Genomic DNA, 14,782 nt, shown 5'->3' on the forward strand with positions numbered 1-14,782 from the left:
GTTATTGTTAGAGCAGAGAGTTTGTGTTATTGTTAGAGCAGAGAGTTTGTGTTACTGTTAGAGTACAGAGAGTTTGTGTTACTGTTAGAGCAGTGAGTTTGTGTTACTGTTAGAGCAGTGAGTTTGTGTTACTGTTAGAGCAGAGAGTTTGTGTTACTGTTAGAGCAGAGAGTTTGTGTTACTGTTAGAGCAGAGAGTTTGTGTTATTGTTAGAGCAGTGAGTTTGTGTTATTGTTAGAGCAGAGAGTTTGTGTTACTGTTAGAGCAGAGAGTTTGTGTTATTGTTAGAGCAGAGAGTTTGAGTTACTGTTAGAGCAGTGAGTTTGTGTTACTGTTAGAGCAGAGAGTTTGTGTTACTGTTAGAGCAGAGAGTTTGTGTTATTGTTAGAGCAGAGAGTTTGAGTTACTGTTAGAGCAGAGAGTTTGTGTTACTGTTAGAGCAGAGAGTTTGTGTTACTGTTAGAGCAGAGAGTTTGTGTTACTGTTAGAGCAGAGAGTTTGTGTTACTGTTAGAGCAGAGAGTTTGTGTTACTGTTAGAGCAGAGAGTTTGTGTTACTGTTAGAGCAGAGAGTTTGTGTTACTGTTAGAGCAGAGAGTTTGTGTTACTGTTAGAGCAGAGAGTTTGTGTTACTGTTAGAGCAGAGAGTTTGTGTTACTGTTAGAGCAGAGAGTTTGTGTTACTGTTAGAGCAGAGAGTTTGTGTTACTGTTAGAGTACAGAGAGTTTGTGTTACTGTTAGAGCAGAGAGTTTGTGTTACTGTTAGAGCAGAGAGTTTGTGTTACTGTTAGAGCAGAGAGTTTGTGTTACTGTTAGAGTACAGAGAGTTTGTGTTACTGTTAGAGCAGTGTGTGGCTGGTTTATGTGTGTGTGTGTAACTGTACAGTCCTGATTAACAGTAGGGTTTCCAATAGCTAAGGCCAATAGAAGGCATGCTGGTAAATCAGGAATGTTAGATATGCATGGCAACAGTGGTCCTAATTTAACTCATTGTTCAGCTGGATCCTAACCCTTGACCCTTTCCCCTAGATGTAATGGTACTGCGTTGTATCCCCCCCTCATGTGACAAAGAGCTCGGATATGGAGACAATTTCTTGCTCAAGACACACATACACACACACACGTTTTAATGCCGTGCACTTGACCGTGACTGGATAATTGCCGATAGCCCCCTACTACCGTAACACACACAGACACATACACACACAATAACGTGTGGCACTCAAACCCTCGCATTCCAAGAGAAACCCCAACAGAAAAATAACAAGGAGCATATCAAGCCACAGTGTAAATAGCAGAAGACGTGTTGCCACTACACACACAACCGCCTGGATGTTGCCAATGTGCACCTGCAAGCCCATTTTCCAGTGCGATAATATCTAACAGCCGTGGCGTAGGAAATTCAGCACCCAGGGGCCTTCACAAACTGTGAATGCTAAATTGCCCACCGTTCTGTTCTGATGCTAACATACTGTGAAACATTGCTGCTGTTGCTGCTGTGTCTGTAAAAGAAACAGTGCAAAACTGTTGAAACAAAAAGATGGCTCCCATCTGAGCCTGGAGTTTCTAACTGCAGTAGAAATAGCGCTGACAGACACTCTGCGTATTCCAAATGGCACCCTACTCTCTATTACAGTGCACTACTTTTGTCCAGAGCCCTATGGCCCTGGTCAAAAGTAACATACTACATAGGGTATAGGGTGCCATTTGGGATGCATACACAGTGCCATCCTGGCCCAGCAGAACAAGCCCTCAGTATGAAGACTAATGGAGATGACAACTAGTTAATTAACTCTCCATGGCAGCTCTAGATTAAGAGAGTATTACCATTACGCTCGACCCCAGCCCCATATGTGTGGTTTATGGCTGAAACACACATGCGCACACACGCGGTTCGGTTCATCACTGCAACACTTAGTGCTGGAAGTGGCCACAGAATGTGGGAGGCATTGTACCTGAGTACCTGAGTACCTCCTTTCAGTCATTATATGATGGTGCCCATTACAGCTCCTAGTCTGTTCAAGTCTATGTCAGAGACACGCTCGGCAGGCATGCAGGGATAGAGGATAAAGGAGGACGGCACTACTGCATGTCCCAGTGTGTGTGGAGAAGGATTTCCAGTTTTACACAAATACCCTTTAACTAATTCTTCCATGTTAAATAACTCACTCAGCTACCTGCCTGTTCGCTACAGTATATGTTATTTATGTCTGTCCATTGTGAGTTGAGAGGTGGACCAAAAGAATGAAGAGAACGAAGGAGCGTGGATGGTTCCAGAGGGTTGACATGTACTAAAAAGAAGAGAAAAACAGTAACAATGTGGGCCAACATTGTAGCAGCGACGCCTCCGGAAAAGTAAAAAGTAAAACCTTTTCCCTGTATTCCCTTCTTCCACCAACAGCTGCGTTCAAATAGGCCTCCGGTCTCTCAAGCTGTGTGGCGTGTCTTAGTCCTGCTTTGCGGTGGTGTATGGGGAGAGGACCTGTACAGACAGACAGACAGACAGGCGTGTGGCCTTCAATGTCCCTCCATGTAAACCCATCTGTGAAAGGCATTATAGGAATCGTAGAAACCTAGTGGCTTCCAGACCAGGGATCAGGCCTGCAGCGTCACGGAAGTACGTGGCCCACAGGCTGACCGCATGGATGTTAACTGTATTGACGAGGAAAAGCATATAGCTCTGGGGGGAACGAGGAATCTTTAACAGGTGGAGAGGGTTTTCTGCCGACGCATGTGGTATCCGTATCTCACCGCTTGTCCTTCAAACCTCCTACCTCTATCTTTATGGGTAATGGTGTTCCCTGTTGTGAGGGGTCACGCATGCATCTTGGTTAAACCAGAGTGAACACTGCATTTGTAGTGAATGCCAAAATACATAGCTCTGGGGGGGAACAAGGAATATTTAACTGGAGGAGAGTGTTTCTTACCGACGTATGTGGTATCTAATGTAATTGCTGTCCTTCAAACCACCTACCCTGTTGCTCATCCCCTCCCTTGGCTTTATGGGTAACTGTGTTTCCTGTTGAGAAAGGAAAGGCAGGTAGCCATTGTTTTAAGCAGCTTTCAATCTGGTCTAACCAGGCTAGCAGGCTGTAGGTAGAGAGAGAGTTAAACATTATTTGATGATTAAAAAGCCTATTAGTCTAGCTGTGATGTTTGAAATATGTACTGAGAGCGGTTGAGTCCACCGTGGTGAACTCATTACAGTGTTATCTGGGGGGAACAGAAATACACTCTGGGGCTACATTACTTTCCATGGCCTTACTACAGTATGCTTGCTCCAGCATGTGGAAAGTGGTGCTCCAACCAAAGTGTTATAGGCTTATACAGTGGAATAGTGCCTTGGCTGAGAGACATGGGTTTGTGTCGAGCGCCATTTGTTTTTCCCCTCTGTCTTATCCCAGAGCTCTTTAGGACTCAGGAATGTCTAGTCTGAACAGAAAACCATGCCTAATGTGTCGTCGCTTGAAAGAAAGCATTGGTTTGAAGAAAACCTCGGCGCACGAATGCACATCTTGATCTAACTGTCGTCTTCCGCTGCACATACGCAAAGCGGCATGGGCTCTCTCTGGTGGTGTGTGTACTGTATGTGTCTGGGGTCTCTCAGCACAGCTAGTGAGTTGGGGGCTGGGAGTGCCAAGAACTCTTTCCTGTTTTCCTCATCTATCAGCTAGCCCACTCTTACAACAGGGATGCTAGACAACAAACCCAGTGCCCGGGAAGATGCCAAAATCTACATCCCAACTGGCACCCAATCCCATATATGGTGCACTACTTTTGACCAGGGCCGATAGGAACCTTATTCCCTTTTTAGTGTTGTGGTCAAAAGTTGTGCACTATATAGGGAATAGCGTACCATTTGGGGCATAGACTCTCTCTTCTCTTACTGCTCAGAATCACAACCAAACCACTGAAATGCAACCCCTGGACATTATTGAGTAACATCACCTCTGTCGAGAGCAGTGTTTCCTAACTCCAGTCCTCCAGTACCCCAACAGTATGCAATGTTATTGTAGCCCTGGACAAGCACACCTGATTCAGCCCTCAATTAATAAAATCAGGTATGTTTGTCCGGGCTACAACAAAAATGTGTGCTGTTGGGGGTACTGGAGGACTGGAACCACTGGTCTAGACAATCACACCTATCTGTCTGCGTGGCCTCTACCTGCTCAGCCAAGATGTGGGCCCTGGTCAAAGGTAGTGCACTAAATGGAGAATAGGGTGCCATTTGGAAAACACTTTTGGTCTTATATTTTGGCTGCGGCTCATCCTCCAGTAGTGAACCTGCAGACAGATGAAATAAACATTTTTTCTGGAAATCGAGCATTTTTAGGGGGTTTGTACACGTCTCCATTTTTCCATAACTCTGTTTTAATTGGATTCTGGGAGTTGACAGCTTTCCCAGCTTTCTCCTGTACTGTTTTGGCCTTTCCTCTCCTCTATCCCACCCTCTCTCATCCCTCTATCCAGATGTTTGGTGAGGGGCTTTTCTCTGTGCCTCAGGATCTCTGGGATTACGGTAGATTACGACAGCAGCAGAAATGGGACTGTGCCTACTGCCTACGCTTCCAGCTCTCCATCCAGGTATTGTGTGTCTAATCCCTGGGAACTAAGCTACAACGTGCTGATGGATCTCAGGAAAAACACGGGCTGCGTCCCAAATGGTACCCTATTCCCTATATAGTGCACTACTTTTGCTGCATTTGGGACAAAACCAATGTATTTTCTTACTTTTCTTCTGCTCCATTCTTTCTTCCATCCAGGAAAGGTAAGGAACGAGCCCAGAACAACCATGGGTCTTAATGTTCTCTTTAACTCTCTTCTTCTTCTTCTTGAGACTGAGCGGTGGTCTCAGAGCGGTGTTTAGGGCCTGGCAAAGGGCTGATGGGAAGGCATCTCAGGACATGGTCCTCCTCCTCCTACTTCATTAATAAGTGCATCGATGTTGTCGTCCCCACAGTGACCGTGCAAACATATTCCAACCAAAAGTGATGGATTAAAGGCAACATCGGCACTGAGCTAAAGGCTGGAGCTGCCGCTTTCAAGGAGCGGGACACTAATCCGGACCCTTATAAGAAATCCTGCTACGACCTCCGACGAGCCATCAAACAGTCAAAATGTCAGTACAGGACTAAGATTTAATCCTACTACGCCGGCTATGACGCACGTCGGATGTGGCAAGACTTGCACACAGATTACAAAGGGAAACCCAGCGACGAGCTTAATTCCTTCTATGCTCACTTCGAGGCAAGCAACACTGAACCATGCACGAGAGCACCAGCTGTTCCGGACGATCTCGCTCTCCGTAACCGGTGTAAGACCTTTTAACAGGTTAATATTCACAAGGCCGAGGGGCCAGACGGATTACCAGGACACGTACTCAGAGCAGGCGCTGACCAGCTCGCAAGTGTCTTTACTGACATTTTCAACCTCTCCCTGACCCAGTCTGTAATACCTACATGTTTCAAGCAGACCACCATAATCCCTGTTCCCAAGGTTACCCTGGTAAATTACTATCGCCCGTAGCACTCACATCTGTACCCATGAAATGCTTGGTTTGAAATGCTGGTCATGGCTCACATCAACACCATCATCCCAGACACCCTGGACCCACTCCAATTCACATACCACCCCATCAGATCCACAGATGACACAATCTCTATTGCACTCCACGCTGCCCTCTCCCACCTGGACAAGAGGAACACCTACGTGAGAATGCTGTTAATCGACTATAGCTCAGCATTCAACACCATAGTGCCCTCTAAGCTCATCACTAAGCTCAGGACCATGGAATGGAACACCTCCCTCTGCAACTGGATCCTGGACTTCCTGACGGCCCGCCCCCAGGTGATGAGGGTAGGCAATAACACATCTGGCACGCTGACCCTCAACACGGGGGCCCCTCAGGGGTACGTGCTTAGTCCACTCCTGTACTCCCTGTTCACCCACGACTGCATGGCAGCGCACGACCCCGACACCATCATTTCGTTTGCTGACGACACGATGGTGGTTGGCCTGATCACCGACGACAATGAGACAGCCTATAGGGAGGTGGTCAGTGACCTGGCAGTGTGATCCCAGGACAACAGCTCCCTCACCATCAGCAAAAGAGCTGATTGTGGACTACATGAAACGGAGGGCTGAGCACGCGAGAGCTGGGCGATATGGAAAAAAATCCTTATCGCGATAAAATGACAAATTTGTGGCAATAACGATTTTAAAAATGTTGGGGAAGGTGCACAGTTACTCTCCATTACAGCCCTTATTAACACCATGTCAAAGAAATTGCCATAGTATATTAGCCTAAGTTATTTGGTTACCAGCATATGATTTACAAGATGACATAAAGCAGCTACACAAAGAGACCTGTATTTGAAACATTAATTTAGTAATGCATTTTAAATCTAATAGTCCATCAGGATATTGTTATGTAGTATTTGCAGCATACTATTTGCTCCAAACACAACCAAAAGGTAGGCCAATAACCTTTTGCTCAATTTATATTTAACTTTATTACAATCCATACCGATAGCGAGGTGAAGTCGATGGCCAAAACACTGCAACCTCGTCCATCCAGTTAGGTTGGTGGCTTTCACAACATTTGCCCCACTTTCTGTTGTGATGCACACCTGCTTCTTCTCTGGCTGATCCCAGGCCGCAGGGTATTATGTCCCCAGTGTGGTCCTCTGGAAAGCAGGCATTCTGCAAGCACCTTCTGCGCAGATTCTAGCTGGAGTGCAGTGTCAATGACATATAGGGCTGTAGTTGTTGTTGCGAAATAGGGCACCTGTTTCAACTTGTATGCTATTTTGGCATGATATTTCTTGTATATTACATTTTGCATTTTGTGTCCAGAGTGTGAACCATCTTCTTGAACCCACTTTGTTCAACTGTTGAATTTGGGGCCATGTCTTTTGCGATGTGGTACGTTATGGCATATTTTTATTCCATCAGTGAGTGTGTTGCATAGGGAGTTGTGTGTGCAAACGATTCCGTAATAGATTGTTGCCTAGGCTTTGCTCTTGTCATGACGCTTGTTAGCCTCTGCCTAATTTTTCTTCGCCATGCATTCGTCATGCTGTATTACATGCCTTTGTTTCAAATGGTGGAATAAGTTTCACGTGTTACCTCGAGTGGTTGCTATAGTTTTGCGACAGTTCAAGCACACTGCCTTACTGCTCGATGTCACGAGTTTAAAACCAAAATATGCATAAACAACCGACACAGCATCCTTCTTTGCATCCTTCTTTGGCAGTAATTGTTCTTGGATTTCTGGGACTGCATTTTCTACATCTCTGTTCCTTTCCCGCCGCTAATGAACAAGGCTACTCTCAACATCAGAACTGCCAAAAACACGTGTGGGAAGCATGGGGTAGAAGACGGCTCTGATTGTCTGCTGTAGTCTTGGTTCAAATGAAACGGCATAGATTAAAGTGTTGAGCTCCGGGAGAGCAATGCTTTTTCTATGCAGTTTCGTTTTCATATACAGTACCAGTCAAAAGTTTGGACACACCTACTCATTCAAGGGTTTTTCTTTATTTTTTTTACTATTTTCTACATTAAGGAATAATAGTGAAGACATCAAAACTATGAAATAACACATATGGAATCATGTAGTAACCAAAAAAGTGTTAAACAAATCAAAATGTATTTTATATTTGAGATTCTTCAAAGTAGCCATCCTTTGCCTTGATGACAGCTTTGCACACTTTGCCCAAAAAATGGTCAAAGACTCCAGACACCCAAGTCATAGACGGTTTGCTCTGCTACCGCATGGCAAGCGGTACCGATGCACCAAGTCTGGAACCAACAGGACCCTGAACAGCTTCTACCCCCAAGCCATAAGACTTCTACAGTAAATAGTTAGTTAAATAGGTAACCAATAGCTACCCAGACTATCTGCATTGATCCTTTTTGCACTAACTCTTTTGACTCATCACATTCACTTTATTTTCTATCATGTTGCCTAGTCACTTTATCCCTACCTATATGTACATATCTACCTCAATTACCTCCAGTGGAGGCTCATCAGAGGAGGAAAGGGAGGACCATCCTCCTCAGTGAATTTCAGAAAAAAATGTTTTAGATAAAACTATCCTAAATATATTCATAATTGACTAAAACACACTGTTGTGCAATGAAGGGTAGCACCATGGTGTAGCCGGAGGACAGTTCATTTCCATCCTCCTCTGGGTACATTGACTTCAATACAAAACCTAGGAGGCTCGTGGTTCTCACCCCCTTCCATAGACTTACACAGTAATTATGACAACTTCCGGAGGACGTCCTCCAACCTATCAGAGCTCTTGCAGCATGAACTGACATGTTGTCCACCCTATCAAAGGATCAGAGAATGAATCTAGTACTGAAAGTATAAGCTACAGCTAGCTAGCACTGCAGTGCCTAAAATGTGGTGAACAGTTGACTCAAAGAGAGAAAGACAATAGTTGAACAGTTTTGAACAAATTAATTTCTTCAAAAATTAAGGAGTAGCAAGAGAGAGATTTTGTTGTATTTGTTTTCACTTTCACTTTCAGTTACTTAGCTAGTGAATGCAACTAGCTAGTTTAGCCTACTCAAACACCCGGCTCAAACAGATAGGGATGCTATGTTAGCTAGCTGGCTATGGCTATCCAACACCGGAACTCTTCCAAGTCAAGATACGCTTTTGGTTTTATTAATTTATTGCCATCAGTGTAACTGCTAAACTGCTTGCTGCTGACTGTGCTGCATGATTGTAGCGGGTTTACTAAAGCTTTAGTTCTAGTAGCTACAGTGAGGGAAAAAAGTATTTGATCCCCTGCTGATTTTGTACGTTTGCCCACTGACAAAGACATGATCAGTCTATAATTTTAATGGTAGGTTTATTTGAACAGTGAGAGACAGAATAACAACAACAAAAATCAAGAAAAACGCATGTCAAAAATGTTATAAATTGATTTGCATTTTAATGAGGGAAATAAGTATTTGACCCCTCTGCAAAACATGACTTAGTACTTGGTGGCAAAACCCTTGTTGGCAATCACAGAGGTCAGACGTTTCTTGTAGTTGGCCACCAGGTTTGCACACATCTCAGGAGGGATTTTGTCCCACTCCTCTTTGCAGATATTCTCCAAGTCATTAAGGTTTCGAGCCTGACGTTTGGTAACTCGAACCTTCAGCTCCCTCCACAGATTTTCTATGGGATTAAGGTCTGGAGACTGGCTAGGCCACCCCAGGACCTTCATGTGCTTCTTCTTGAGCCACTCCTTTGTTGCCTTGGCCGTGTGTTTTGGGTCATTGTCATGCTGGAATACCCATCCACGACCCATTTTCAATGCCCTGGCTGAGGGAAGGAGGTTCTCACCCAAGATTTGACGGTACATGGCCCCGTCCATCGTCCCTTTGATGCGGTGAAGTTGTCCTGTCCCCTTAGCAGAAAAACACCCCCAAAGCATAATGTTTCCACCTCCATGTTTGACGGTGGGGATGGTGTTCTTGGGGTCATAGGCAGCATTCCTCCTCCTCCAAACAGGGCGAGTTGAGTTGATGCCAAAGAGCTCGATTTTGGTCTCATCTGACCACAACTTTCACCCAGTTCTCCTCTGAATCATTCAGATGTTCATTGGCAAACTTCAGACGGGCCTGTATATGTGCTTTCTTGAGCAGGGGGACCTTGCGGGCGCTGCAGGATTTCAGTCCTTCACGGCGTAGTGTGTTACCAATTGTTTTCTTGGTGACTATGGTCCCAGCTGCCTTGAGATCATTGACAAGATCCTCCCGTGTAGTTCTGGGCTGATTCCTCACCGTTCTCATGATCATTGCAACTCCACGAGGTGAGATCTTGCATGGAGCCCCAGGCCGAGGGAGATTGACAGTTCTTTTGTGTTTCTTCCATTTGCGAATAATCGCACCAACTGTTGTCACCTTCTCACCAAGCTGCTTGGCGATGGTCTTGTAGCCCATTCCAGCCTTGTGTAGGTCTACATTTTTAAAACATTTTTAGTCATTTAGCAGACGCTCTTATCCAGAGCGACTTACAGTAGTGAGTTCATACATTATTATTATTTTTAATTTTTTTCATACTGGTCCCCCGTGGGAAACGAACCCACAACCCTGGCGTTGCAAACGCCATGCTCTACCAACTGAGCTACACGGGACTACAATCTTGTCCCTGACATCCTTGGAGAGCTCTTTGGTCTTGGCCATGGTGGCGAGTTTGGAATCTGATTGATTGATTGCTTCTGTGGACAGGTGTCTTTAATACAGGTAACAAGCTGAGATTATGAGCACTCCTTTTAAGAGTGTGCTCCTAATCTCAGCTCGTTACCTGTATAAAAGACACCTGGGAGACAGAAATCTTTCTGATTGAGAGGGGGTCAAATACTTATTTCCCTCATTAAAATGCAAATCAATTTATAACATTTTTGACATGCGTTTTTCTGGATTATTTTGTTGTTATTCTGTCTCTCACTGTTCAAATAAACCTACCATTAAAATTATCGACTGATCATTTCTTTGTCAGTGGGCAAACGTACAAAATCAGCAGGGGATCAAATACTTTTTTCCCTCACTGTATGTTGATTATGACGTTAACATGGTGACAACAATGTAGGCTGTGTGTAGAGGTTAGCGGTTATGATATGAAGTTTTGTGTTGTGCACTGAAGTCCATTCGCGAAGGGAATGGGTGAGAGGAGAAGTAATTATACAACGATCAAAGGGATCATGCTGGTTGTATGTGGCTGCTATTAAAGTGAACTGTGTTTGCGTGTGATCAGGGGTGTATGAATTCCGCCGATTCTGTTGAAAAACTTTTCTTAAACGGAAGCAAACCGAACGAAACGGGGATAAACATCCGTGAATATATCCAATATAAACTCTTGTTTGCAACTGTTGGACTAATGATTACACCCTAGATCAGCTAGATGCAGGCAAGAGTGTCCAAGGCGGTATTGAATGTGTCAATGTAAGCATTTCACTGTTAGTCTACACCTGTTGTTTACGAAGCATGTGACAAGCTGCATACAAAGCTACATCCAAAATGGCACCCTATTTCCTACATAGTGTACTTATTTTGACCAGTGCCCTATTCTACAGTATAGAGGCATCTCACAGGAATACAGCTTGCCCCAAGGACCGTTCTCTGAAAATTGAGGACTCAGACGTTGCATCACTGACCGACAGAGGTATGGAGGGAATACAAACAGACCAAAGAAGAAGACAACCCACTTCTCCTACCCCTTTTCCCCCCACTCCAGCTCCCAATGCAACATCAATGGCATTGAAAAAGCATCTGTATTCTAGGATTTCTTAGCTATTAGGCCTGTCCGACTTTAAGTCATACAACCACATACAACAGCCTGAAATGCAATGCAATGTGCAATGACTGTATAGAGACGCTTGCAGAGAATATATTATTATTGTAGGAGGCTTTTTTTCTCTTCAAAGCATCTTTTGTTTCAGAAACCGGTGCTTCAGTGTACTAGGACATAGAAAAAAAGTTAAACTGCACTGTGACCAGCAATGGAGGTTGTTTAGGTCAGAGAGGAAGAGGAGAAGTTGAGGTCGCCGACCTCATAAGGGTATTGTGACAACACGGGCAAACAGAGTCTGTGTCCCAAATGGCACCCTATTTCTTATATAGTGCACTACTTTTGACTAGACCCCTATGGGCTCTGGTCAAAAGTAGTGCACTATATAGGGAATAGAGTGCCAATTGGAACACACACAATGAAGTAGAAAATAGCCCAGTGTTTGAAAGGTCATCCCTATAGAATGACAATTCCCTGATTGAGCTTGGCAGACATAACTCAAAGTGTTTATTTATAAACTCAATGTGCACTGGATCTCCTGTGAAATCAACTGGTCTAAACGGATTAGTGTGCCATGGAGTGTCCAGAGTCCAGAGAGGGGGAAAGAGGGAGAGAGTTACTCAGCGAGGGAGAACGAGAGTTACTCAGAGAGAGGGGGGGAGAGCGAGAGAGAGAGATCCTCAGAGAGAGAAGAGGAGGTTTGGGAGACTCAGCCAGGACACTCTGTGGTACTCTGATGGGATTATAACTTGTGATTTGTCAGGAAAGTGACAGTGGTAATAACAACACGATGAGGAAGAGTTTCTGCACACGAAGAGAATTGGAACCAATACCCAGAGGATGGTTCCAAAACAGAACAAGCCGTAATTGCTGCTGAGAGTCTCTGACATGAGAGTGAGAGACACACACAGACACACAGAGAGAGAGAAAGGGGAAATAAAGAGAGAAGAGGAGGCTAGCAGGACCACATCAACAGGGCTGACGGGAAGAGAATTGAATGGACCTTAATAAACAAAGAATGGAAAAGAATATGTCCCTTTAACCTGAATGAATCCATATAACATCTACAGAGGTCTATTTAACTAGACCCAAACCACTGACAGAGAGGACAGTATATTTACAGCACAACCAAAAATATCTATGACATGTTGAGCCTTAAAAATGACATAAATCCATGACACACTGCTACAAGGCACTATAGCAGCACAAACAACAACAGGACCATAGGACCACAATATATGATTTTAAACAATTGCAATTTAAATAATTGCAATCAAAAAATGCCTCCATGACATGTTAGGTCTGTAAGGTCACAGACCGGTCTCTGTAAGAGATTCCTGAGGAAAGAGGAGAGATGTACTGTACCGATACAGAACAGGTTTGGCAAGCAAAGCACAGCGCAACTCACAGGACACGATCACACACTCCAGTCACTACTGTTAGGGTCTGAATCATAGGGGTCTGAATGGAACAGCTAGCTACTGTATGGCAGGGAGTGAGGGACAGTGGAAGGAACAGCTACTGTATGGCAGGGGGTGAGGGACAGTGGTAGGAACAGCTACTGTATGGCAGGGTGCGAGGGACAGTGGTTGGAACAGCTACTGTATGGCAGGGGGTGAGGGACAGTGGTAGGAACAGCTACTGTATGGCAGGGTGCGAGGGACAGTGGTTGGAACAGCTACTGTATGGCAGGGGGTGAGGGACAGTGATTGGAACAGCTACTGTATGGCAGGGGGTGAGGGACAGTGGTTGGAACAGCTACTGTATGGCAGGGGGTGAGGGACAGTGATTGGAACAGCTACTGTATGGCAGGGGGTGAGGGCAGATCTATGAAAAGGACTGAAGGGGACACATGATGTCTCACCTACGTGGTATCCGCTTAAATAGAAACCAGAGCCATAGAACCAACCGTCATCCTCTGGTGTCGGTGACGATAGGTGACGAGAGAGAAGAGAATGGTAGCCAGAAGAGAAGAACATGAGTTAGACAGCAACAGACATCACAGATCACAAAAATAACCAGCAGGCCTACCCATCTACACAGACTCCCTGAACCCAGGTAACAGCACAACCCAGTATCGCCCCCCGAAAATAAAAAATGCCCAGCCCAGTACCACAGAGGGAAGAGAGACAGACACAAATACAGGTAGGCCCAACACTCATCATGAGACTACACTTCACCTTTCCCACTAAACAATATATATATATATATATATACACTCAGTAATACATTTTTACATCAGATAATCAATACGTCATGATCATGGATGGACCATATAGAACAATGTACATGATCTAGCCTGGTTCTGCGGCTAGCTATGCCATGGCACAACTATGGCATCAACATAGCATTAAGCTATGCTGTTACAAGCAGCTACAGTATGAATGCATCCCAAATGGCACCCTATTCCCTATATAGTAAACTACTTTTGACCAGAGCCCGATGGGGTGCCATTTGGGACACAGCCTATGCTATGCGTGTGAAGGAAGGGATAAGCCTCTATCCCTGGCTCGGTTAAATAATGTCTATTTTAATGAAAGTGATAAGTTAGTGAGTGAAAGGGGAATTTTCGGCACAGCAAAGGCCAATAACCTTAAGCTCCTTTCCAGGGAGCAGGAGTATTTAACAAAGAAATTGACAGAGACACCCGATGTTCCACTTTAAAACCATTTCGGATGACATGAGAAGACAGGCGAACACAAACAGTAGAATACAGGGATCGGGAGTTGAGATGAGGGTAGAGGAGGTGAGCAAGGAGGTGAGCTCCCCTCATCCCTGACACGCTAAGACACATTCTGCATCCCAAATGGCATCCTATTCTCCATGTAGTGCACTACTTCTGACCAGGGCCAATATTGCACTACATAGGGAATAGGCTGACCATTTGGGATGCTGATAAAGATACACAGCGATGTAATGTTAAAAGGCTGATCAGCAAATGTCAGGTCTCATTGTTGGGGTGCTGGTTGGGTTGCCAGCCAATGAGCTGCTATGTTGCTGGGTCGCCAACTAATGAGTTGCTATGTTGCTATGAGTCAGTCTAATAGGTGAGCTGCAGTTAGTCTGACAAGCACTATGTACCTTCTGTTTCCTCAGCTTCAAAGGGGGCTGCGAAAGCAAGAGATAAAAGCGAGAGAGTTGAAAGTTAGAGAGAGAGGTGAAAGTTAGAGAGAGAGAGGTGAAAGTTAGAGAGAGGGAGGTGAAAGTTAGAGAGAGAGAGGTGAAAGTTAGAGAGAGAGAGGTGAAAGTTAGAGAGAGAGATGAAAGTTAGAAAGAGAGAGGTGAAAGTTAGAGAGAGAGGTGAAAGTTAGAGAGAGAGATGAAAGTTAGAGAGAGGTAAGAGAGAGAGAGGAAAGAGAGAGGTGAACGTTAGAGAGAGGTGAAAGTTAGAGAGAGGTGAAAGTTAGAGAGAGAGGTGAAAGTTAGAGAGAGAGGTGAAAGAGAGAGAGAGAGGTGAAAGTTAGAGAGAGAGAGGTGAAAGTTAGAGAGA

At 44.8% G+C, this 14,782-nt stretch overlaps 1 protein-coding gene across 2 annotated transcripts in view; it reads right to left on the reverse strand.

Moving 5' to 3' along the window:
• The window catches only part of LOC121549949 (MAGUK p55 subfamily member 7), a 234,906-nt gene that overhangs the window by 31,995 nt on the left and 188,129 nt on the right, over positions 1 to 14,782 (reverse strand). The window contains exon 14 of one of the 2 annotated variants that reach the window (XM_045210515.1): positions 13,157 to 13,210. The exons of the other annotated variant lie outside the window; for it this stretch is intronic. Coding sequence (XP_045066450.1) covers positions 13,157 to 13,210 — 54 coding nt within the window. The remainder of the gene's footprint in view (positions 1 to 13,156; positions 13,211 to 14,782) is intronic. 2 annotated transcript variants of the gene reach the window in all.

Source organism: Coregonus clupeaformis, chromosome 34, assembly GCF_020615455.1.
Source record: "Coregonus clupeaformis isolate EN_2021a chromosome 34, ASM2061545v1, whole genome shotgun sequence".
Taxonomy (NCBI): Eukaryota; Metazoa; Chordata; class Actinopteri; order Salmoniformes; family Salmonidae; genus Coregonus; species Coregonus clupeaformis.